This window comes from Dromiciops gliroides, chromosome 2, assembly GCF_019393635.1.
Source record: "Dromiciops gliroides isolate mDroGli1 chromosome 2, mDroGli1.pri, whole genome shotgun sequence".
NCBI classification, from domain to species: Eukaryota; Metazoa; Chordata; class Mammalia; order Microbiotheria; family Microbiotheriidae; genus Dromiciops; species Dromiciops gliroides.
In genome coordinates, this window is record NC_057862.1 from 541,405,597 (window position 1) to 541,432,226 (window position 26,630).

The 26,630-nt window shown below is 40.5% G+C and overlaps 1 protein-coding gene across 1 annotated transcript in view; it reads left to right on the forward strand.

The window, feature by feature from the left end:
- Positions 1 to 6,132: 6,132 nt before the first annotated feature.
- Positions 6,133 to 26,630, forward strand: part of PIWIL2 (piwi like RNA-mediated gene silencing 2) — a 66,011-nt gene continuing 45,513 nt past the window's right edge. The window contains exons 1-6 of the mRNA XM_043981068.1: positions 6,133 to 6,150; positions 10,865 to 11,104; positions 13,531 to 13,618; positions 13,765 to 13,906; positions 14,439 to 14,645; positions 16,248 to 16,358. Coding sequence (XP_043837003.1) covers positions 6,133 to 6,150; positions 10,865 to 11,104; positions 13,531 to 13,618; positions 13,765 to 13,906; positions 14,439 to 14,645; positions 16,248 to 16,358 — 806 coding nt within the window. The remainder of the gene's footprint in view (positions 6,151 to 10,864; positions 11,105 to 13,530; positions 13,619 to 13,764; positions 13,907 to 14,438; positions 14,646 to 16,247; positions 16,359 to 26,630) is intronic.

The following is a 26,630-nucleotide window of genomic DNA, read 5'->3' on the forward strand; positions in this document are numbered from 1 at the left end:
ATTTCCTTCCATTACTTAAAACCATTCTTCTGAGGAGTCCATAGGTTTTACCAGCTGCCCCAAGGGGTAAATTCATTACACAAAAAAGGTTAAGAAAGTGAGAAGAGAAGAAGCCTAGGACAGAGTCTTGGTGGATGAGTCATTGGTTTTAAACTTTTATCTCCCTTGTCACTTGGGAGTTCCTAGCTTCTCTCAAAGCAAGAGCAAAGATGTTGCTTTAAGTTGAACCTCAGCTTTGTATAATGTGTCAACTTTTAACACTACTCCCCCTGCCTAGAGAAACATCTTCTTGTTGGTTTTTTAAAAATTTATTTATTTTTAACATTCTCTCCTTTTAAAATTTTGAATTCCAAATTCTGCATTCTGGTCTTTCCCAAAGGGTCCCTGAAAGTGCTAGTGTTCCTTTCTTCCTTAGAACTGAGACGGGGGGGGGGGGGGGGGGGGGGGCGGGCCCTTGGCGGTGGGGCAGCACCAGCCCTGGAGTCAGGAGTACCTGAGTTCAAACTGGCCTCAGACACTTGACACTTATTAGCTGTGTGACCCTGAGCGAGTCACTTAACCCCAATTGCCTCACCAAAAACAAAAAAACAAAAACAAAACCTGAGACCAGGACCACAGCTCCCTTGTGACCAACCCAGAACTGCAACCCAGAACTCCTGTGGGCGATAGATTTGCCAATCAGTGCCAGCTGCACCTAGTGCCTACAAAGGGTCACCTGTAATCTCTTCCTAACCAGTCTAACCCCCTTCCTGTCTCTGTGCTGAGCACTCCTGAAGCTATGGCCGTGACACAGCCTCCAAGGCTCATGACTGGTGCTGCTGCCTCACTCTGGACTGGCATCCATTTGAGTAACACAGATCTTTCCTCCAAGCCTCCTAAATTGTCTTAGGCTAGAAAATTGTGTCACCCAGGCCTTTTGTTGGCTCTGAAACTCCAAAATTTTATTTGAGGGGTTATTTTAAAGTTGTTTGGAGGGGAATTTTGGGAGGGTTCAACTGAGTTGCTGCCTCTAATCTGCCATCTGGATAGTTATTATTCTGCTTAGCACTTGTTAATTATTTATCTGATCCTCACAAGGTAGGTGCTATTGTGATCCCCAGCAGCAGTTAAGTAGTTTTAGACTCAAGCCTTCCTTCTTTTAGGACCTTTGCTCTAGCCACTGCACCACCCAGCTGCCCTCTCTAAAATGAGGAGTTGGATTAGATAGCTTCTGAGGTCCCCCAAGACACTTCTTAATGGTTTGCCTAAGAAATAGCAGGGCCACAGGTCAGAAATACTCAGCTGGGATTTAGTGGGGTTTGGATCTAGTTCCAGTTTTAACCCTGATTTGCCCAATGATTTTGGGCAATTTTCCCATTTTATCAGTGAGGAAAATAAACCTGTCCTGTGTCCAACCATGATGATAATAATAGTTAACATTTTATGGTGCTTACCCTGTGCCAGGCAGTGTGCTAAATGACCTTCACAACAACCCTGAGAAGGAGAGATGCTATTATCATCCTCATTTTCCAGATAAGAAAATCAAGGCAAACAAGTTAAGGGACTTTACCAGAGTCACACAGTTATTGCCTAAGGCCAAATTTCAACTCAGGTCTTCCTGACTCTAAGCCTGGCACACTTACCTACTGTGCCACTTAGCGATACTTAGCTTCCCCTAAGCCAGCAATCTGATATAGGTTATACAGTACAATCATGTTAAACATATTTCCACATTAGTCATGTTGTGAAGAAACAACAAAAGGGAAAAACCACCAACTCCCCCCAAAAAACAACAACGACAAAAATTGAAAATAGTATGCTTTGAAATAGTATGCTTTGATCTGCATTCAGACTCCATAGTTCTTTCTCTGGATGTGGAAAACATTTTCCATCATGAGTCTTTTGGAATTGTCTTGGATCATTGTATTGCTGAGAAGAGCTAAGTCTATCACAGTTGATCATCACACAGTGTTGCTGTTACTGTGTACAATGTTCTCCCAGTTCTATTCACTTCACTCAGCAAAAGTTCATGTAAATCCAGTTTTTTCTGAAATCCACCTGCTCATCATTTCTCACAGCACAATAGTATTCCATTACATTCATGTGCCACAGCTTGTTCAGCTATTCCTCAATTGATGGGCATCCCCTCTATTTCCAATTCTTTGTCACCACAAAAAAAGCAGCTTTAGATATTTTTGTCCACGTAGGTCCTTTCCCCTTTTTTATGAGCTCTTTGGGATACAGACCTAGTTGTTGTATTGCTGGATCAAAGCATATGCACAGTTTGATTGCCCTTTGGGCATAGAACCTCTACTCTTGAATCTTTTTCCTAATAGTCTCATTCCAAGATGGTGGGACTATGATAACTAACAGATTTGGTTCCAAATTGACAGCAGAGTTTATGCGTACAATCAATTGAACCAATTTAAACTATATGGCTAGATAGTATTTATAAAGTAATTTGCATAATGCCTGGCACAAGGTAGATGCTATATAAATTCTATTATTATGATTATCATAATTTTAATCCAAGGTGTCCCAAAAGTCTTAGTGCTGTTATAAGCCATTGAAGGTTAAAACTTGGGACTTCCTATATTTTGGTATGTTCTTATCTGACAGCTGAAAATTTAGAATTGTGCTGAGGAACTTAGTTTCCATTTTAGAATAATAATTAGATTTATGTTGATTTTTTAACTCAGTTAATTTTTCTTCCTTCTCTAATCTTCCCTTTGCTGAGAGACATTTTGATGGGGGACTTGAATCTAGCTGTGCATTTCTCATCTATCCTGACTCTTTCCTTTTTGTATGGCTGTAGTTTTCTTTTCATAGGTGTTCTTTCTATTCTATCAGCCCAGGTTTCTTTCTTTTTTTTTAATTTTTAATTTTTTTTTTTTTGGTGAGGCAGTTGGGGTTAAGTGACTTGCCCAGGGTCACACAACTAGTAAGTGTTAAGTGTCTGAGGCCAGATTTGAACTCAGGTTCTCCTGACTCCAGGGCCAGTGCTTTATCCACTGCCACACCTAGCTGCCCCAGCCCAGGTTTCTTTGTAATTCACTCCAACAAATATCATTTGCATACTATGGCAGAGTGCTATGCCTCTCACTGGGAGAAATACAACCAGATATTTCCTACTCATACCCAGTTCCCTTTTGACATTTTCTCTTTCAACTTTAATCATCTCCCTCCACTGTTCAGTTTTCCTCCGTGGCTTTAATTTTTGAAGCCTCTTGCCCTGTATCCCATCTCCCCACTCTACTCTTCTGATTTCTTATTTTCCATCTTTTCCAAGCAGTAATCAGCTGGAATAGAAAGTATTTGTTCTTGATTAGCCATTCTTTGCTGCAGTAGGGATTCAAAGGTATAAGTGCTCCGGCTAGAGCTGTAATTGGAGTAGGGTGACTATGATTCAGTCAATGCAATTGGCCCAGGGTGCTGAAATTTAGAGCTTCAGTAGACCTTTGGTCTATTGTCCCTGTGCATCATGGTCCTCTTTTGGTACCATACCCTAGCCCTCTACCTCCCAAGTACAAGATTCCCCCTCTACCAGGTAGGCTTTGTGCTACCCCCCCTCCAGTTATCTCCTGCTGCACATGCCACAAGTTTTCACTACATCCTGGGGTTGAGGGAGAAGTGCATGGCTGCTCTTTATATTGCCTTATTCCTCTACCTGCTACTCTGCCTCCTCCCATAAAGAATTTACTACCTGCTGGATGGGCTTGCCCCTTTACTGCATGTCTTAACGGCAAGTGGTTTACCATTAAAGCCATCAGAATGGTACAATGAAGGTGAAGCCTGGTGGATTGAAAGTGGGGTCTTGGCATCAGGGGTTAGGTCTTGCCATGCCCAGTCCCTACCCCCACCATGGCTTCCCTGAGGTTCCCAAATCTCTAGTTATAGATATTGTGACAGGTGCCCTCCTTAATTTATGGCCCTCCATTTCTGAAAATGTGTCTTCCATGTGTCTTGCAGCATGAAACTTGTATATTGTTACTGTTACATTCTTAGAACTTGATTCCCTGTGCAGTATCTTCTTACTCCTCAGAAAACCCTTTGTGGAACTTGAATCAAGAGGAACAATTCTCCTAGATTCAATGGGAGGTAGCCCAGGGGTGGGGGTAGAAGATCGAGGAAACTCATGATAGGGTTCAAGCCAGAAGTGGTGGTGTATTTGATTAGAAAAGCGTTAGGACACTGGACAGATGCTTTTCGACCTATTTTTCTGCACAAATGTTGGCATTTGTGTTAAGGCAGAGTTAAGTTCTCTGAGAAATTGCCTAACAATAAGGATTATATTAAAGTGAAATGACTTACCTATGTGTCAAGAGTTTCCTCAGTAGAGGTCTTCAGGCAAAGCCTGGAGAATGTTATAAGAAAAAAGATTCCCGTTCAGGTATGGGTTAGACTTGGAGATTCCTTCCAATGCTAAAATTCTATGATTCTGACAGGAGTCCAGACAAAGTGTAACGAGGAACACACAAACAAAGAGATCATTTCCAGTTGGTGCAGTGCAGGAATCAGTAGGGGAGAGAATCAGAAGGACTTAGATTTAAGAAGAGTTGGCTGTGGAGTTAGGCCTGTAATGGAAGGAAAGAATAGGGGATGGGGAATGGAGCAATCTATTTCAAGTAGAGGGGCAGTGTGAGTAAAGGCATGAAACCTAGAGAAGAAACAATCATAATGGAGCTTGTCTGGAGCATAATGTTTATAAAAGGGAATACCCATCGAGGAAGCTGAAAAGGTAGGTTGAACCCAAAGAAGGCCTTGAATGCCTGAATAAGTTTACACTTTATTCCTGAGGCAAAGGGAAGCCACTTTGGTTAGCTTTATTAGATCTTTGTGGCAGATAGTGACATTACTGTTTCACACATGAGGAATTGACAGCTGTAGGCCTAACATGACTTTAGTTGTTGACAAAGCAGGATTTCCAAACCCAAGTCTCCCAACTCCAAGGCCAGGGATCAGTCAGCACTACAGGAGAGGGAGGGGGGAAGGAAGTGAAACTTCACCATTATTCTCTAAGGGAAAGACTTTTGTAACTAAAGAGCCCTTAAACTTGCAATAAAATTGGGTTTATAAGTTGCCTGGTAATAACTTAGGTTCTATTTGCTGGGCAGGAAGAGCCGCTTAATACCACTAAGAAGCAAGGTACCCCTACCGCGTCCTCTCTCTAGGTTATTAATACTCAGCAACGTCCCTCCCTCTTGACAATTTCCCTGACCTCGCCCCACCCCCAACGGGGCCGACTAACTTTTACAAACATCACCGAAGCTCAAACAGTATTCAGGTGACTTTTACTGACATCCCCAACAAAGGAGTTTACATTTTCGAAAGCTACTATACATAAGTGTTGTTTCAGTGTGGTCTGCACTGAGTTTCAAAGCTAGAAGCAAACTTTGAACCTCTTCCCAAACTTCACACCCTTTTGGTCTAACCCAGGTAACTTGCTGGGATAGGTGGGAAAGGAAGGTGGTTTTCCCCCCCAACCCCCATCCCAAAAGAGAGACCAATGAGAGGCCCGGGAGAAGTGAGTGGCGTGAGTCAAAACCAATGAATAGGTTCAGCGTCCTGGGTGCAAACGTTAGCGCAAGGACGGGGGAAGGAGGGGCTGGAGGTGGGAAGAGAAGCGGCTCATTCGTAAAAGGAGTGAGAGCCGGTGGGGAGCTCGAAGCACGAAGCTCTCTACCGTACAGGTCAGCCATTCCCTGGCCCAGTTGAAGGTCCTGGCAATCCGGTTTGTGTTGGCGAGGCCCAGCAAGTGTGGGAGGTGATGGTGGTACCCGGGACTGGGACGGGGGGGGGGGAAGGGGGAAGGGGTCGGGAAGGGACTGAACCCCTCCACGAGCACGTGGCTGCTCGGGGACCCCCCCCCCCCGGCCCTACTCCTCCATCCCCTCGCCAGCACGAGGACTCCATCCGCCCCCGTTCCTCTGAGTCGCGCGACGCCCACCCCCACCCCCGCTTTGATCCCGTGGCTTCTTTTCTGCCCCACGTTCCCCCACCCATTCTTCTTTACCCATGGGAGCAAAAGAGGGAAAGGGGTTAGGAAGGGTGAAAGAACCCCAGCTGAGGGCTGGAAGACTGAGGGGAAGGAGGTGGTTGGGGGGAGAAGAGAAGTCATAGAAGAGAAAACAGGGCTGGGGGGAAGGGAAGGGCATGACCTGCGGCCCCCGAGTCAGGAGCGGTTGGTTTGTTCTTCAAGATCAGAGAAGACCATAGCTTGAGAGCTGGGGGAGGGGAGGGGCCTTCGAGGTCATCTCGACCAGCCTTCTCATCTTACAGATGAGAAAACTGAGGATTTGAGGAGGGGGAAGACTTACCCAGTGTCACAGCAGAAATAGGGGGTCTCCTGTAGAATGAGAAAGGGGGGGGAATCCTGGGATAGATACTTGCTTCAGGAATATTTGAACTACAAGACAATATCCAGTTCATCTTGCATTTTTTACAGATTAGGAAATTTAGCTAGAGGCTTTAGAGCCATGATTTTTATTTGCTCTGACTCCCACGGGGAATAAGTAGCCAAAGGGGAATAGGGATTCCAACCCAGGAGTTTTCCAACTAAAACTCTTAAATGTACACCACCCAAAGCTTCTCAATATAGCCGGGAGTTTAAGGGATCTGAAGGGCTTTCTTGCAAGGCTGGGCCCAAGTCAAAATTGGGAAGTAAGTAATGTTTGTCTTAGTTAACTTCCCTCTTTTTTGAAAAATAATTTTTTATTACTATCTTTTGTTTTTTACATCATCTCCATTTCCAAATATAGCTCTCCCCTCTCCCCTGCCCAGTAAGCCATCTCTTATGACAAAGAAAGGAAAAAAGTGAAATGAAGCAACACATAACTAAGTCTGACATCGAGCAGTGTTCCACATCTATCTCCCTCCATCTCGCCAAAGAAAAGAGGGAGGTGCATTTTCTCTTCAAATTAATATATTCTCAATCAACACTCAGGCTTAGTCATTATAATTACATAATGTTGAGGGTTTTTTCTTTCTATTTATATTATTGTTCTTGTGTAAATGGCTTCAGTCTGAATCAGTTTATGTAAGTTCTGCCTCTAAGAAATTCTTCCTAGGCATAAATTATTAAGGCACAGTAGGAATTCTGTTGCAGCAATATGCCACAGTTTGTTCAGCCATTCCCAGACTGAGGGATATTTACTTTGTTACCATTTCTTTGCCACTACACAAAGTACTCCTATGAACAGTTCGGTGTCTGGGGAACATTTCTACCTTTGATATCCTTGGGTTATATTATGTTTTTAAGCAGGATTCCCAGGAATGGACATATTAGTCATATTCTAGTACAATTACAAATTGTTTTTCTGAGTGATTGGACAAATTCATAGCTTTACCAACATTGTATTAATATGCTATTTTTCCTATAGTGCCTCAAAGATTGGCTATTTCCATCTTTTGTCATTTTTTTTTTAAGTGAGGCAATTGGGGTTAAGTGACTTGCCCAGGGTCACACAGCTAGTAAGTGTTAAGTGTCTGAGGCCGGATTTGAACTCAGGTCCTCCTGACTCCAGGGCCAGTGCTCTATCCACTGCGCCACCTAGCTGCCCCCATCTTTTGTCATCTTTGCCATTTTGCCAGGTGTGATATTTGAAACCTAAATTATTTCAATTTGCATTTTGCTTTCATATGGTTTGCTAGGCAGTGTGGTGTACTGGATAAAGAGCTAATCTTGGGAAATTTGAGGAAAACCTAAATTCAAGTACTACCTCTGACTCATGCCGTTGTGTGACGCTGGGCAAATCACTTAACTTAGGGAGGGGTTGGGTTTGTTTGTTTGTTTGTTTGTGTTTTTTTGCAATTCTCTAAAGAGAGTCTTAAGTTGTGAGAAGGTGGCCCACCTAAATTTGGAAGGGGAGTTTTCTCACCCCAAAGTTCCTACTCCAGCAAAATAACAGTTCTAGACTCTACCCTAACTCTACCCTACTTTTAATATGGTTAATAAGTTTACAATTTGAGGGAAACTGTTGATATCCTTTAACCACTTATCCATCCATCATCATTCTTTCTATCTGTTACATTTTTAGTCTTCCAGGTTCCTCATATACTGTCCCTTCTCTTATCTCCCCTCTACCACCTACAAGATGCCTTTTGTCAGAGTCATTATCATGCTTCAAGTTTTTTCTTCTCTTGCCCCCCCCCAAAAAAAAACCACCCAACAACAGAAACCGCAAACAACCATTGACTTGTTCTGTGCTTTATTTCCACAGGACCACGTTCTTTGCTAGGTGACTACCAATCAGATAAAGTCTAGTTGGGTTCCATTATGTACTTTTTACATGTACACTTTAATAGGGTCTTTCTGGAGATGATGTCTTGGCCTAAATGAGTGTCTCAAAAAAGCAGTAACATTAGATACTATGGCAGGTATGGGAGATACTTTTGATTAACTTTTTAGTGCCCTTCAAGTTTTTCCACTGCCATATTACTAGACTCTGGAAAGAGCATTTGCTTGTAGTCAGAAGAGACCCAGGTTCACATCCCAACCCTAGTCCTGTGTTGGGTGGTACGACTTAACCTTTCAGAACCTGTTTTCTCATTTGTAAAATAAGGATAATACTTGTCCTACCTTCATAATAGTAGTTCTGGCTGGTTGTGAGCCTTTAAAGAGTTGTATTAGGGGCAACCAGGTGGCGCAGTGGAGAAAGCACCAGCCCTGGATTCAGGAGGACCTGAGTTCAAATCTGGCTTCAGACGCTTGACACTTACTAGCTGTGTGACCCTGGGCAAGTCACTTAACCCTCATTGCCTCACCAAAAAAAAAAAAAAGAGAGTTGTACTACCCTTTTGTATGTTTGGATTGGGAAGTAAGGGGCAGGGGTTAACTGAGAAGTATTGGGAAGTAAAGGGAGAACCAGAGATATTGGAGCAGCTAGGCGGTGAAGTGGACGAAGTGTTGGGCTTGAAGTCAGGAAGACTCATCCTCATGAGTTAAAATGTGACCTCAGACACTAGTTCTGTGATCCTGAACAAGTCACTTAACTCTGCCTCAGTTTCCTCATCTGTAAAATGAGCTGGAAGAGGAAATAGCAAACCACCGTAGTATCTTTGCCAAGAAAATACAAAAGAAAATTGGGTCACAAAGAGTCAGATACAACTGATTGACAGAGATATTAACATTTCCTGGGAATACATGACCTCAGCTACTATTAATGTCAGGGAGAATAACTTAGGGTTGGCTTCTGTTAAGGGATTTAAAAATTCCCTGTAGCTCACCAATATTTTCACCAGCCTTACTACATTTGCTAGTATCATGTAGCTGATGCATCTAAAATTGGATGGAAGGAGAGGTAGGCATGTCAGGAGTCTGAAATCACCACAGTGTCATGTCTTTTAAAATTTAAATTGTTTCCCACTTATGACCTCCTCATCTCTACCCCAAGAGGTTTTTTTTTTCTGTTTGTTTTTTTTTTTAAATATATTGTAGTAACCTGAATTTTAAAAACTTTTTCAGACTTTGCTCAGGCTACAGACCCTTATTATATTTTGCATGACTTTTTAATGAATAACAAGTACTAGATTCAGTGTTGAAGCAGCTACTTAACAGAGGACCTTTTGGACAATGCGATTATTTCTTTGAAGTTTTGGGGAAAGGGGAAAAAAGAGGGCCAGGAGAGAACCTTGGGCAAGACCTCCGCCTAGTTAGGGGGCATGATACGGATGATGAATCAGCAAAGGAAGTGGAGGAGAGGTCATATATGTAGGAGAACCAGGAGAGAGCAGTGTCATGAAAAGCCAGAAAGAGGATATACATGAGCAGAGGGCGCTCAGTAGTGTCAAATAAGTAAGAAGTCAGATAAGTCAAGAAGAATGAGGACTAAATAAAGAGCATCAGATTTAACAGTTAAGAGATCATTGGTGGCTTGGGGAAGAGAGCAGTTTCAGTTGAATAATGAGGTTGGAAACCAGACTGCAAGGTTTGAGGAGTGAGAGGATGAGGAAGGGGAGACAGTGAGTATAGGCAAATTTTTCAAAGAGTAGCTAAGAAGAGAAAGAAATATACAAGCTGATAGTCTGAGGGGAAGCTAGAGTCTAGTGAAGTTGGTTTTTTTGTTTGTTTGTTTTTTAAGGATGGGGAGAACATGTTTGAAGGCAGCAGCGAAGGAACCAATAAATAGGGGAAGTTGGAGATTTGCAGGCGGGAGAGCATAGAGGTTGCTGTTTGCTATAGAAAGAAGACAGTAATGGACAAGATAAAGGATACAGATAGAGAGGACTCTACATTCTGGGGCTCAGAAAACTCCAGTGGCTTCCTGTTGCCTCTGGAAAGAAGTACAAACTTCTCTGTTTTGCCTTTAAAACCCTTCACAACTCAGCACCAACCTGTGTAGTGTCTTTGGACATTATTTCCCTTCCTGCCATCTCCCATCTCTATGCCTTTGCAGGACTATATGCCCATAATGTATTCCTTCCCACCTTTCACCTCATTTGAATCCCTCTCCTCAAAAGATGAACCTTCTGCACCATCTTCTTATGAAGCCATTTTCTGATCCCTCCAACTGTTAGTACTCTCCTTCCCCAAACTACCTTTTATTTAACTACTTCCCATTTATTTGTATTTATTCTGTATGTACTTACACATGCCCTTGTCTTCCCTATTACAATGTAAGTTCCTTATAAGTAGGGATTATTACATTCTTTGTGCTTGTATCCCAAACCCCTGGCAAAGTGCCTCCCATAAAGCAGGTTTTTAATATATGCCTATTGATTGACTGCTATTTTGCTCCAGAATATATCTCAGAGCCACTCTTAGAATAAGAATGATGGGCAGCATGGAATCGGAGAGGAGTTTGGGGAATTGTGACTTTTTTTATAGGCTCGTTTTGAAGGGGTAGAATGAATTAGGAACCTTTGTTCCTCTTTAATTTGTTGACAGGTGATTAACCAAAACAGGATCAACACCAATGTCCTCTACAGCCAACCAATGGATCCTATTCGACCTCAATTTAGAGGAACTCCTCCTTTCCATTCACTTCCAAGCGTCCGGCTACCAGGATCTCGGCCACATGTACCCAAAGTTATGGACACAGCTGTGGGCAGAGCAGGACAGGCAGTCCAAAGCAATTCATTTGGGAGGTCAAAGGAACCAAGACTGCAATATGAGCAATTGCAACAGGTAAGAACATAAGAAGCCTGTTAATGATGTTCTTGTCTAATTGTGAACATAACTTTTTTGTCCTGCTGTTCTTGTATTTCTAACTTTAGGATTTAATAATGAACAGGAAGGGGCAGCTAGGTGGTGCAGTGGATAGAGCACTGGCCCTGGAGTCAGAAGGACCTGAGTTTAAATCTGGCCTCAGACACTTAACACTTATTAGCTGTGTGACCCTGGGCAAGTCACTTAACCCCAATTGCCTCACCAAAAAAATAATAATAATAATGAACAGGAAAATGCTTCACAAATAGGACTCTCAAGATTTGTACGTAACCACTTCCCTTTGGCACCTTTCCAGATTTTGTAAGAAGCCGTTTTGGAGACAAATCAAGACATGGCCATTTGCTGCTTTCTAAGTATTCTTTTTTCCCTGTGGTTTTAGCAATATGGTGATGGCACCAGTTGTTGCTGCTGCAGTACACCAGCACTGCAGAAATCAGTTGTCAGCCTAGTGGGGTTTTTATTGTTTATTATTTTGATATGGCTCCTTGCCCTTAAGCCCTAAGGGAAAAGAGTATCATCTCTTAGGCTACTGCCTCTATTCATTTGTATATATTTTTTAGCCAAAGTTTATTTGATTTATAAATACTTACTGTCTTTAAGGTTTTGTACGTATGATAACAGGAACAATATTTGCCTACATAACTAAAACTCAGAGAACAAAAGGATTTAGAAAACCTGGGGGAAACCTGACTGAGCCATTAGGGAACAATGTGTAAAATGTGCCATTGTTTTGCAGAAGATAAACATTTTCCATTAATGTAGGATTGTACTCAGATTGCCTGAGGCCTCTGTATTCATATGGTATCTGATATTGACATTACTGTAAGTGTAACATGAGACGAGGAATCTGTAAATGGTTGTAGTAAAAACCTTGTAGCAATTGAGGAACCATAAGACAAATGAAATCTTTGTTGTTCGTAGAGAGTCAGCTTTACGGAAAAGTTAACACCAATGGCAGAACTTCATTTAGACCATTTCCCTCCCCTCTCCCCCCCCCCCAATTACTTCTGTCTCAGTAATTTAGGAAATTAATGAAACTTAAACGGATAAAAAGTTATGATTTGTTTTATCCTCTTCTTAATATATATGACTCATTTTACATGTTCTAGCCAAGAGTTATATAATTCCTTTCTCCTACTGAAATTATTTTACAGATATTTTATCTGCCCTCCTTGAAGTGAGTAAATTTTTTCTTTCTAGATAAGACAAACTAAAATTCAGCAGTATGGAGTACATTGGGAAGAACACTGATCTATAGGAGTAAGGAGATGTTTTCTAGTCTTGGCTCTGCTACTAAACACCCTCCCTAGGCCTAATTTTCTGAATTTTAAAACAGGGAGGTGGCTGTACTTAGATGACCTGCAGTACTTGTTAGCTCCAAAAGTTCCAATGATTCTATGAAATTATATGCTGGAGTTTTTCATAGAATTGGAAATAAAGTACAAGTCTTTTCTTTTCTTTTCTTTTCTGTTTTGTTTTTTTTTTTAGTGGAGTGAGTGATGGGGGGGGGGCAGGGCAATGTGGGTTAATTGACTTGCCCAGGGTCATACAGCTAGTAAGGGTCAAGTGTCTGAGGCCAGATTTGAACTCGGGTTCTCCTGACTCTAGGACCAGTGCTTTATCCACTGCACCACCTAGCTGCCCCCTACAAGTCTTTTCAATAGCATATTTGTTCCACCTGTGTTTGAATATAGTTGTTGTTGTTTTTAAATTTTTAAAAATTACATCGTACTTTGTGTGACCTCATTTGGGGTTTTCTTGGCAAAGATACTGGAGTGGTTTGCCATTTCCTTTTCCAGCTCATTTTATGGATGAGGAAACCGAGGCAGGGTCACACAGCTGGTAAGTGCCTGAGGCCAAATTTGAACTCAGGAAGATGAGTCTTCTGACTCTAGGCCCAGCACTCTGCTGCACCACTCTAGCTGCCAATATAGTTGTGCTTAAATATAGTTATTCCATAAGATAACTTTAGGGTTTTTTTCCCCTTCAAAATTAGCTACTGTTAAATTGTCTCCCTGTGAAATATAACTACTGGACAGTTGTCTGATAAGGTAAATTGGTTATTTCCCAATAATAGTTACAAAGAAGTTCAATTTTGCTTTTATCCTTCAACCTATAATACTAAAGGAATTGGACCTTCATTTGGGGGGGGGGGGTTGGTGGGGCAATGACTTGCCCAGGGTCACACAGCTAATAAGTGTCAAGTGTCTGAGGTCGGATTTGAACTCAGGTCCTCCTGAATCCAGGGCTGGTCCTTTATCCACTGCACCACATAGCTTCGCCCAGGACCTTCATTTTTACCAAAAACTTGAGAAAATCACTAGTACTTTTGTCTCTTGAGAATCTTCTTACTTGATAATTATTTGTTGTTTGCACTTATACAGGAATCTGTTGGTTTGTCATCTATGTTCCGTGGGCTGGGGTTTGAGACAGCACCCCGCTCCCCTTTGAGAAGAGAGATACCAGCCTTAGGTAAGTGGAAGACTAATCAAAGAAGTCATAGTAGTTTACTTTCTCTTTTCTTTTCCTTGTGCTTTCTATCTCCAAGGAAATTGATCATTTAGAAAATTCTTTACAGCCTATAATTCTAGCCAATATCTGACTTTTTATTTTTTAAGGAAGAGGCATTTTAGGCCGAGGCTTGCGCTTTGATATGGTATCTAAAGGCCAAGAAGAACTGAACCAACCAACTCTGCCCGGCCCTTTGGTGTTGGCAGCTGGGGACAGCAAGATGGCATCAGTCTCCCTTGGTTGGAATAGGTGAGTGTTGTTCATTTCTCAGACAAGCTTTAAAATTCAGAAAGATAATTTTACTGACCTTGAGAACAAGAGAAAATTCTTTAGAAGGCTTGGTCTACCTATCTTCATGAGACTGTTTTTGTGATAACAGACCTTAGGCATTTTCTAGGAATAGCAGGCAATTGCATTCCATTTTGCCCACTAAAAAGAAGGGAAACATGCAGTTTCCTGATAAGAATGAATATATTACCTTGTCTTCCTCTTAGAAAGTCTAATTCTGATTCTGACATAATTTTTAAACTGAGTGAGGTAAACTGGTGTTCCAGTTCTGATACAGGAAGTAATCTAAAAGGTCAGCACCAATGGCCATTTTGTTCTGTTTTCATAGTATGTTCTATTTTATATCATTGTCTTCTGAGATTTATTTTCACAAAACTGCACTCAGCCTACTTTGTAGACTATTCTGAGAATAAAGTAGATTTGGAGGTAACAAAAATGGAACATAGATACAAGTACTGAATTTTTAAAAGATCTGTAATGTTTATGAATTCAGGACACTTGGAAGAGGGAACTTGGAGGTTCCTTTGGGAAGACCAACTATTGGCCTAGGCAGAGCAATATATAAAGCCCCAAGTGATTTATCATCTGCAGATACTTCACTGTTATTATCATCGTCATCATCACTATCGTCACCCAGATCCTCATCCCCCCTCTATCAGGATCATCCTCCAGATATTCATATTGAACAGATGGAGAAAAAGTAAGTGAGGAGCAATGTTTTTGTGGCTTGTAATGACTGTCGAGGCTTTCTGGTTAACTTCTATGTTTAGGCCTAGGGAATCGACATAGCCCTTTCCATGAGAATGCCTGTTTTTGGTCATTGGAGAGGTCACATGATTTGTAAAGAGTCAAAGGGTGATGCAAGTGATTGGGCGAATGCTAAAGACTAGAGCTAGGGGTGAATCGTCCCCCCTCCTCCCCCAGCTCAGATTGGATAGGAAAGCTCCACAGAGCTTTGTATTTTAATCAGCATAGGTGTTCTCTCCCCTGATGGATACTTCAGTGTCTCTACATTTTTAGTAGGTAGCTTCATAAATTTTTGTGGTGCCTTCTGTTGATGGCCCCCTTCAAACTTAGCTAGTCCAGTCCTAGGGTGGTATAAAACACAGTCTCCTGGCCTGTTATCGAAGTCTTCATAGGTAACTAGGGTTAACACTACACTACAAGGAGGGAGTGTGGTAGGACTTGTAGAGGAGGAATTCTTTCTCTTAATACCAAATTGGAGAAGTTAACTGGAGAGGGAGGTTATGCTTAAGCCCATTCAAATCCAAATGTAGTGTTGATAAGGCGAAGGATTGAGACTGGACTTGTTATTTCATTGATAATGTGGAGCTCTTACATGAAAAAACTCCCTTGGTCAGTGCAGATTTCTACCATCTCTGCGCCTTATAGTCTTATTTGTCTGGAACACTGTCAAATTAAGTGCCCAGGGTCACACAGCCAGTTTGTTTCAGAAGTTGGATTTGATCCCAGGTCTTCCTGACTCTGAGGCCAACTGTCTATTCATTATGCCATGCTGCCTCTCTGTGGGCAGCTAGGTGGTACAGTAGATAGAACACTGGGCCTGAAGTTGGGAGAACCTGAGTTCAGATCTCACCTCAGACACTTAATAGGTGTGTGATCCTGGGCAAGTCACTTAACCCCAATTGCCTTAAAACATCTGTGGCCATCTCCAGTCATCATGTATATCTCGCCACTGGACCCAGATGGCTCTGGAGGAAAGAATGAGGTTGATGACCTTGCACAGCCCTCCCTCACTAAATGCAATTCAGTGCAAGTCGTGACATTACTTCAATGGCATGGTCCTCTTTAAGAATGGAAGGACAAACAACAGCTGCCTCTCTGTAATACTCAAATAGAAAAAGCAATCCTGCTTTTCAGGGTTGGCTCTACCCTATCTGGAATGGCCTTTCCCCCTTAGACTTTGTTTTGCATCTCTAATGTACTCAGCATGTAATATTGTGTGTTATAGCTCTCTGTATATGTATTATCCACTTGCTAGACTGTAAGCTACATGCAGGCAGGGAGTATTATTATTTTTTTTAACTTTGTATCCTCTAGAGTCTAGCATGGTGGTCTACCCATAGTAGGCACTTAATAAATGTTGAAATGAATTTCAAAACAGATTTTGCTAAGAATATATCTTCTAATATTGTGGTTCACAACTTGCACCTGGATACTATGATTTCTCCTGGTTTTTAGATTTCTGAGCAAAATCATGAAATGTTCTTACTTCTTCCAGCTTGTCTATTCTTGTGTTGTTGTTTTTTTTTTTTTTGGTGTGTGTGTATTTTTTTCCCAGAGAGCCCCTTATGAAACAAGGATCAAAAGGAACCCCACAACCTTTGGGATTGAACCTAGTCAAAATACACTGTCAGAATGAAGCTGTATATCAGTATCATGTGACTTTCAGGTAATGGCAAATTTTTTCTCTTTTGCTCCTTATAAAACTAAGAATTATGTTGTGTGCAATTCCCCTAATCTCTCTATACTTTGGAGCAATATGTAGCAGTCAAATAGGCAATCAGAGATTATAGATTTTCATATCAGAAATCTTTATCATGTTCCTTCTTCTAGGAGTTCAGACTAGTTATTTTCCCATTCGTACATCTTGAAAATTAATTATTGTAACTATTTCTCTCAATATGTGTGGTAGTAAGGTGATTCTTTTTACTTTAGTTTCATGTATGAAAAGTAGAAGGAAAATAACTGATGCCTGGATATGATGTTTTTTGTTTATATTAGTCCCCTGCTCTGGATAGGTAGGGGACCAGCTCCCAAGTTACAGAGAAATAGGGTAACAAAAATCTGGCCTGTCATATGGCACAGAGGGAAATGAAAGGAAGAAGACTTGTCAGTCTCCTGAGACTGTCTCCTCTGAGACAAGTATGGGTAACTTTAGGGACCTGAGTTTGGGAGAATGAAAAGTTAGAGACAAGTGGAAGAAATGGAAAGAGTCCTGAGCTAATTGCTAATGTCAACCTTGTTCTTAAATTCCGAATATCTTGCTTTATTGTGTGTATTTGTGTATATACATATATATATATATATATATATATATATATATATTCACCTAATGTCGTAGTAGTGCAGACGTTTCTTTTACTCTCTCAGAACTGAAATGATTGATCTCAGGTCAGCAGACTTAGATGCTGCTTTTGTATACCACCAAAGATCAATCAAAGCTGGGCACAGCCTGTGTTTTGGGGGCACTCTGATTTAACCTGCAAAAGATTCCCCATTAAAACAGGTACAGGTATCTGGGGCTGGATATGGGTTCATTGCTCTGGTCTGGTATATTATTTATTACAAATACATTGCCACAGGGGCAGCTAGGTGGCGCAGTGGATAGAGCATCAGCCCTGGAGTCAGGAGTACCTGAGTTCAAATCTGGCCTCAGACACAACACTTACTAGCTGTGTGACCCTGGGCAAGTCACTTAACCCCAATTGCCTCACTAAAAAAAAAAAAATACATTGCCACAGTTTAAGCACCTTTCCATGTATGACTCAGTTGAACTAGTATTTGTTATTAATGTAAAAGTGTAGGTTAATAACGTGGGTGGGATGCAAAGGAACTATAAGGTAGTCTCTTCCTTTAAATATCTTTCAATCATATTAGGAAAAATAAGACATACACACGGTTAAGTTAAAGAATAGCTCATTCAGGGGCCAGCTAGGTGGCGCAGTGGATAAAGTGCCAGCCCTTGATTCAGAAGGACCTGGGTTCAAATCTGGCCTCAGACACTTGACACTAGCTGTGTGACCCTGGGCAAGTCACTTAACCCTCATTGCCCTGCAAAAATAAATAAATGAATAGATAAAATAATTAAAAAAAAAACTTGGCATATACATGCTAAATATTCATATGACTTCATTGTCCATGGTACCCCTCAGCAAAATATAGTTTCCCTTCCCATCTCCCCCAGCTAGAACTATTTTTGCCTCCGTTTTGTCTGAAATCATAATCGCTACCCCTGCTTTCCGTGCTCCATCTTAAATGACCTAAGATGACTACAGGACAAATTGGAGGAAATTTAAGCAAGAATTAACATGAGTAAAAAAATAACAAAGCCAACTTCTGATAAAAGCCTCATTTCTAAAATATATAGGGAACTAAATCAAATTTATAAGAATCCAAGTCATTCCCCAATTGAGAAATGGTCAAGGATGTGAACAGGAAGTTTTCTGATGAAGAAACCAAAGCTATCTATTCCCATATGAAAAAATGCTGTAAATCTCTAATGATTAGAGAGATGCAAATTAAAACAACTCTGAGGTACCACCTGACACCTATCAGATTGGCTAAAATTACAGAAAAGGAAAATAATAAATGTTAGAGAAGCTGTGGAAAAATTGGAACACTAATGCATTGTTGGTGGAGGTGTGAACTGATCCAACCATTCTGGAGAGCAATTTGGAATTATGCCCAAAGGGCTATAAAGCTGTGCATACCCTTTAACCCAGCAATACCACTTTGGGGTCTTTTCCCCAAAGAGATCATGGAAAGGGGAGAGGGACCCACATGTACAAAAATATTTATAGCTGCTCTTTACGTGGTGGCAAGGAATTGGAAGTTGAGGGGATGCCCATCAATTGGGGAATGGCTGGACAAGTTGTGGTATATGAATGCAATGGAATACTATTGTGCTGTAAGAAACTATGAGCAGGAGGAGTTCAGAGAAACCTGGAGGGTCTTGCGTGGGCTGATGATGAGTGAGATGAGCAGAACCAGAAGAACATAGTATCAAGTATCATCAACATTGAGTGTTGATCTACTGTGATGGACTATATTCTTCTCACCAATGCAATGGTACAGAAGAGTTTCAGGGAACTCATGATAGAAGAGTATCTCCAAATCCAGGGAAAAAAAAAAAAAAAAGAACTGTGGAGTATAGATGCTGAATGAACCATACTATTTCTTTTGGTTTTGGTGCTGTTGTTTTTCTATTTTGAGGTTTTTCGTCATTGCTCTGATTTTTCTCTTATAACATGACTAATGCAAAAATATGTTTAATGTTATTATATATGTGTATGTGTGTGTGTGTGTGTATATATTTTTATATATATAACCTATATCAGATTACCTGCTGTCTAGGGAGGGGAGGAAGGGAGGAAAATCTGAAATTGGAAAGGTTGTATAAACAAAAGTTAAGAACTATCTTTACATGTAATGGGAAAAAAATAAAATACTTTATTTTAAAAAAATAACAAGGCCAAAAAAAATGAAGATTTAAAAAATCACAAGGCAACAGCTAGACTTGAATGAGTTTTTTAAAAATAGAAAGACACAATGTAGAAAATTACCAATATATGGCAAGGAATTGGAAATTGAGGGGATGTCCATCAATTGGGGAATGACTGAACAAGTTGTAGTATATGAATGTAATGGAATTCTATTGTGCTATAAGAAACGATGAGCAGGGGCAGCTAGGTGGCATAGTGGATAAAGCACTGGCCTCAGATTCAGGAGGACCTGAGTTCAAATCCAGCCTCAGACACTTGACACTAGCTGTGTGACCCTGGGCAGGTCACTTGATCCTCATTGCCCCACAAAAAAACAAAACAAAAACAAACAAACAGAAACAATGAGCAGGCGGAGTTCAGAGAAACCTGGAAGGACTTGCATGAACTGATGATGAGTGAGATAAGCAGAACCAGAAGAACATTATACATAGTATCATCAACGTTATGTGTTGATCAGCTGTGATAGACTAGATTCTTCTCACCAATCCAATGGAACGAGAAAGTTCCAAAGGACTCATGATGGAAAAGTCTCTCCAAATCCAGGGGGAAAAAAAAAGGAACTGTGGAATATGGATGCTGATTGAACTGTACTATTTCTTTTGTTTTTGGTGCTGTTGGTTTTCTGATTTGAGGTTTTTCCTTTGTGCTCTGATCCTTCTCGTATAACATGACTAATGCAGAGATATATTTAATGTTATTATGTATATATAACCTATATCGGATTTCCTGCTGTCTAGGGGAGGGGGGCAGGGAGAGGAGGGAGGGAGAAAAATTTCAAGTTGGAAATCTTACATAAACAAATGTTAAAATTTTTTTTAAAGCATATTGTACCTACAAATCAAGATATCTAGTAAAATTAACTTTCACTTCCAAAAAAAAAGAAAAAGAAAATTACCAATATGAGAAAAATATAATAAGAAACCTGAATCAATAGACTCAACCAACACTTACTACAAGAAAGACATTTATTGAAGACCAACTGTGATATTCAAAGAGTACATAGAATTCAAGCAAGAACATACCCATCCAAGATTAGAAACTTTTACCTCGGTATAAACTCTAACATTCTAACAATAGGAGTCACTTTTACTAAACTCAAATTTGGGCAAAAGTAATAGAAAATATTGTAAGCCTTAATAAAATATTTTTAAAAGGAAAACTAAAGTAACAGTAAGGTATTTGAGCTTAGGTTTCAAGTAAGACTATGATGATGTTTCTTCTGGACCAAATTTTTAAAAATGATTCATCTGTATCTTGATTTTCAAAAAAAATTAAAGCCATGTAATTACAACTTTTTACATAAAAAAGGTATTGGTCATCTCTCTACTCACACAAGCACTACCTTCTCCAATGCATCCAAAGCACAACTATTAAAATAATCTCCTGAAGGTGCAGGTCACACCATATTATTATCCTGTCCAAAAAAAAACCCTTACCTATGGGATAAAAGACAAATTCCTTAGTCTGACATTTAAAGCCATTTATAATCTTAACCTCCCAACCATCATGGCTGGGCAAAATGGACTCCCTGAACTCAGTCCTCTTAGTATTTGGGCTTAATCCTTTCCATGTGACTCGAATGCATTCTCTTCTTATCTCCTTGTCTGACTCTCTCAGTTGTTTATGCTTCTCTATCTATTTTCTTCATGTTATGCTTCTTTATATACATGTGGTATCCCTCCAGGAGAATTTAAGATCTTGCAAGTACAGCCTGCTTTTTGTCTCTGTATCCCCAGTAGCTAGCCTCTTTCCTTGTACATAAATAGGAGCTTAATAAATGTTTGTTGGTTGTGTTGATTTGGACAGCACGGTGATTTCCTCAGTGGGTGGTACTTCTTATTTTGCATAAATGGTCTTTTCTCAGGGATTTGCCAGGCATGTTATGGCCCCGCCTAGCTTTGCTGGGGACTTTTCTCTAACTTTCTTGATATGGCTAGTGATGATCCCATAGCTGTCCACCCAACCCTGGGCTCTCCCCTTTGAGGTCAGCCCAGCCTCATCCCACATGCCACAGGGCTCTGTTCTGGCCCCTCTTCAATTTGGTCTCAGTGCTCCTTCATTTGGTTCCTCCTAAACTCCAGATCTGCTCCAGGAGGTGCCTCATAGACATCTGGCGATGGATGTCCCTCCAGACACTGACTCAGCTTCCCCTCCCCCTCCCACCTCAGACCCAGGCATCCACTCCTGGGGCTCCAGGGACTCCAGGAGCTGATGCCCAGGACTTCCTGGCCTTTCCAGGCCTTATGCTCTGACCCACTGGCTGGTGGCCTCCTGCTGCTCCTGTTACTGCTCCTGGTCCGCCTTTCCTGTCACCAGTATCTAGAGGGCTCTGTTTCTACCCCACCTCTGATTAGCTCAGGCTCCACCTACTGTGGGAAGTCTTGGGTCCTCCAGCTCGACTTCCCTTCCAGTGCATCCTGTACATCTGGTCATTACTGGGGTATAGTGACAGGCAGATTGGATGGAATTAAATTATTAAACCTGATGACGTCTATCCTAAACCTCATAATACCGTACATTTTTAAAACACTTAGGCAGCATCTTTTTGCTGCAATCATTTGGTTTGCACAAGTTGGCATTGAAGCCACAATTTTGTCACATTGGATATTATATATTCCTTTGAAAAACAGTCCCTTTTTTCATGTTTAGCTTTTACTGTGGCCCATAGGTTTTCAGTGGGGTTTAAATCAGACAAGTTCCTAGGCTGTTGAATTAGGTTTAGCTCCATTTCTTGGATACATTTCTTAGTTTTTGTGATGTGTGGCATGTTACAAGGTTGATGTGCAATATTTCATCTCCATTTGGAAATTTTTGTAACTCTGGAATTATGCTTCTTATTATATCAGTATTTATCAGAATTCAGCATTTCCTCAATGAAGACAAGCTTTCCAGGTCCACAGCAAATAAATATAATGGAGGGGAAATTCCTAAAACAATTTTTGGGGAGGTGCTTTATAGTCCAGTGAAGATGCACAGGTCTTACTGGATCACCTGGACTTCTCAGATCAGTAAGAGTGACTTGCATTGGGTAAAAGTGTTTTTTCATGAGTAGACCTTTTCTCAGTCTTTAGTACTCAAGTCTTTCTTGCCCATGACAAACATTTTTTTCTTTATAGCAACTATTTTTTAAATTGGTGTTATTGATGTTCTTTCTCATTTCATGAAGCCTGTGTCATCATAAGAAGCAGGTGTTCTTAACTTGGGATTAGATGAACAAAATATATTTTCTTTTTCTCCTACAACTTCCCTCCCACCTTTTTGGGAGAAAAAAGAACCTTGGTAATAAAGACACACGACAAATACACAAGCAAAACAAATTCCCACATTGGCCGTGTCCCCAAAGATGTCTCATTCTATACCCTGACTAATCACCTTTCTTTCAGGTGGTTGATAGCCTGCTCCATTATCAGTCCTCTGGCATTGTGGGTGGTCATTGCATTGATTAGAGCCTTTCAGATAGTCTATACAACACTTTTACTTTTATTATCTTTGCCAACTTGATGTCTGTGAAATGAAACATCAGTTATTTTAATGTACATCTCTTAATATTTCTCTTAATATTTAATTAATAATGTTAATATACTGTTTGTTAATAATGAATATTTTTATATGGTTTACAATTTTTATTTTGAAAAGCATTCATATTCTTCCAACACTTACTGCGGGAAAGTCTCTTAATATTTGTCAGTCACCTCCACATCCAATATTTATTCAAGATATTTGATGCAATAATTTTTTCCTCATTTGATAGTTTTTCTCATTTTAGGTACATTGATCTTGTTCATGCAAAAGCTTTTCAATTTTATATTATTTCAGTTGTGCTGCCTTGCATTTTTCCTACTCCCTCCCTAATTGACAGTTCCTCTTCTTTCAGCCTTCCTAGATATTAAATTTTAATCCATATTTACGCATTCTATCACCATGGTTTCCCATCCATCAGGTACTACAAACAAAATTTTTGAAACCCACTCACTAGCCTCATCAGTTTCTTTTATTTGAAGCTCTTAAGCAGAGGAATGGTGTGATAAACAGTGATGGTGCATTATAAGTTGTAGGAAGGACATACAGGAGATAAGGAATCACTGAAGAGACTTGTAGCAATTCTCAAAGTGATAAGGGCCTCAGTGAAGACACAGAATTCTGAAGGGATAAATTTGGGACAAGGAAAACTGATGAGACTTGATTATTGATTTGGTGTTAGAAGTCAAAAGATGACTTCCAAAATTCTGAAGACCAGGTGGTAAGACAATTTGGGGGGGGGGGCAATGAGAGTTAAGTGACTTGCCCAGGGTCACACAGCTAGTAAGTGTCAAGTGCCCGAGGCCAGATTTGAACTCAGGTCCTCCTGAATCCATGACCAGGGCTTTATCCACTCTGCCACCTAGCTGCCCCCAAGACAAAATTGTAAGTCAGGTCTTCATTCCTCTCCATGCTGCCCTCCTGACTCTCCAGACTTTCTCTACCAGGTCATAGAAACCTCTTCACCCTGGAAGCTTATGTCACCCCTGGTATTCTCCCATTGGAAGAACCTTTGGGGCCCTATGATATCTGCCTCTGATTGGCTGGTACCTCCCAGAACCACTGTTTTAAGGAGGATGCCCAAGCCAATCATATCTTCATTTGACTTCAAGCTACAGTCCTGACTCTGAGCTTTTTCCACTTGTTGGGTGCCTTCATTTCTTTCCCCCATCTCCTTTCATGTGTTGTCTTCCCACGTTAGAATGTAAGCTCTTTGAGGATAGGGGACAAGGTCTACTTTTCTGCTTGTATTTATATTTCCAGAATTTAGCACAGTGCCTGACACATAGTAGGCACTTAATGAATTAGAATGATCGGTAATATTAGCTAAAAGTATTTTTAAAGTATTTTATTTTTTTCCAGTTACATATAAGGATAGTTTTCATCATTTGTTTTCACAGGATTTTTAGTTCCAATTTTTTTTCTCCCACCCACCCTCCCTCCCCAAGATGGAAAGCAGTCTGATATAGGTTGTATATGTACAATCACATTAAGCACATTTCTACATTAGTTATCTTGTGAAAGAAGAATCAGAGAAAAGGGGAAGAACCTCAAAAAAGAAAGAAAAAAACCAGTCCAAAAGTAGAAACAGTATGGTTCAATCTGCATTCATAATTCACAGTTCTTTTTTTTCTGGATGTTGAGGACATTTTCTATCATGAGTTCTTTGAAACTGTTTTGGATCGTTTCACTGATGAGAAGAACCAAGTCTATCCCCTTTGTTCACACAATGTTGCTGTTACTGTGTACAATGTTCTCCTGGTTCTGCTCCTCTCAGTCAGTATCAGTTCATGTAAGTCCTTCCAGGTTTCTCTGAACTCCTCCTGCTCATTGTTTCTTACAGCACAATAATAATATTCATTACATTCATTTATAACAACTTGTTTAGCCATTCCCCAATAGATGGGCATATCCATAATTTCTAATTCTTTGCCACCACAAAGAGAACTGCTATAAATATTTTTTGTACATTTGGGTCCTTTTCCCTTTTCTGTGGTCTCTTTGGGATACAGACCTAGCAGTGGTACCACTGGGTCAAAGCTAAAAGTATTTTTTATCAAAGTATCTTTTTAAAAGAGTCTTTTGTCAAAGATTCTTTACAGGTATAGGGGTGAATTAGAGACTACTAGAGAGTAAGTTTGGGAGCCAGGTCTTTCCTTCTTTCAGAAATTGGATGGATTCAGGAGCATAAATGAAAAGACTGGGTTTAAAGAATGGAAGGAACTTCTTGTCCTCCAAGACCAGAAGAAAGGAGTAAAGAATTAATGTAGCAATAGGTTGAGTGGAAGAAGAATAAGATGAGGGCACTTAGATCAAAACAACCTGGATCTCTGTAAAATAAAAGTTAAATTCATCTGAGAGTGAGGATTGGAAAGAATCAGAAAGCATTTGGAAATTTAAAGAGAAATACTTGTAACATCAGCTACAGTGAGTATACTTGGGATTCACAAAGAGGAGAATGGTAGAATTGCTGAATATCTACTTATAGTAGACTTATGAAGTTTGTTGGGATACAGGACACTTTGTGCCTGCATTTTTTTTTTGGCAGTGGTGGACTTTTAGCCCCTTGAAATAATCTTTTTGGTACATGAGATTTCTGTCTTGGGAAAAATCTGTTGATGTTACTGGCTTTGAATTTCTTTTAGCATCTTGCCTTTGTATCTTTGAAGATGCTTCACTCTTCAGTTTGGGATATTGGCAGGCTCATAGAATGCCCACCTTCTGTGTTCATAGGCCATCTATTCTAGCCTCCTCATTTTGCAGATGAGGAAAGTGAGACTCTGGGAGGCCATGACCTACCCAAGGCCATACAGGTGGAAGTATCAGAGGTGAGAGATGTTCTCTCCCTCTGTAATGCTGCCTCCCTTGTAGTATCCAGGGTGTAATCAGTTATTAAATGTGATAACTTTGGTCCTAGAGTGAAAAGAACCCCTTGGCCTTCTGCCTGGATTATTACAATAGCCTGTAATTCATCCTTCATATAACTGCCAGGTCATTCCTTCTTTGACACAGATCTAGTAATGTTATTCCTACACAAAAATCTTCAGTGGCTCCTGCTGCTTAAAAGGACTGAATTCAAACACTTTAGCCTGACAGTTGAGGATCTTCAAATTCTGGGGCTTTCCTTACTTTTTAGGCTCATCTTTCTCTGCTCCCTTCCACAAACTCTGTGCTTCAACCACACCAAATCACTTGTCATTCTTTGTATACATTCACCCTTGTGCCTTTGTTCACGCTATTCCCTATGACCAAAATGTTTTTCCCCTCTTCCCCCAACTGTTTTTGAAATTCTACTCATATGTTGTGAACTGATCCAACCATTCTGGAGAGCAATTTGGAACTAGGCCCCAAGGGCTATAAAACTGTGCATACCCTTTGAATCAGCAATACCAGTATTAGCTCTGTATCTCAAAGAGATCATAAAAAAGAGAAAAGGACCCACATGTACAAAAATATTTATAGAAGCCCTTTTTGTGGTGGCAAAGAATTGGAAATTATGGGGATGCCCATCTATTGGGGAATGGCTGAACAAGTTGTGGTATATGAATGTGACAATACTATTGTGCTATAAGAAATGATGAGCAGACAGATTTCAGAAAAACCTGGAAAGACTTAAGTGCACTGATGCTGGGTGAAGTGAGCAGAACTGGGAGAACATTATACATAGTAACAGCAACACTATGTAATGATCAACTGTGAAAGACTTGGCTCTCCTCAGCAACACAATGATCCAAGGAAATTCCAAAGAACTCATGATGGAAAATGTTTTCCACATCCAGAAAAAGAAATATGGAGTCTGAATGCAAATCAAAGCATACTATTTTCACTTTATTTGTTGTTGTTATTTTTTTTCTTGTGGTTTTTCCCTCTTGTTCTGATTTTGTTGGTTTTTTACAACATGACTAATATGGGAATATGTA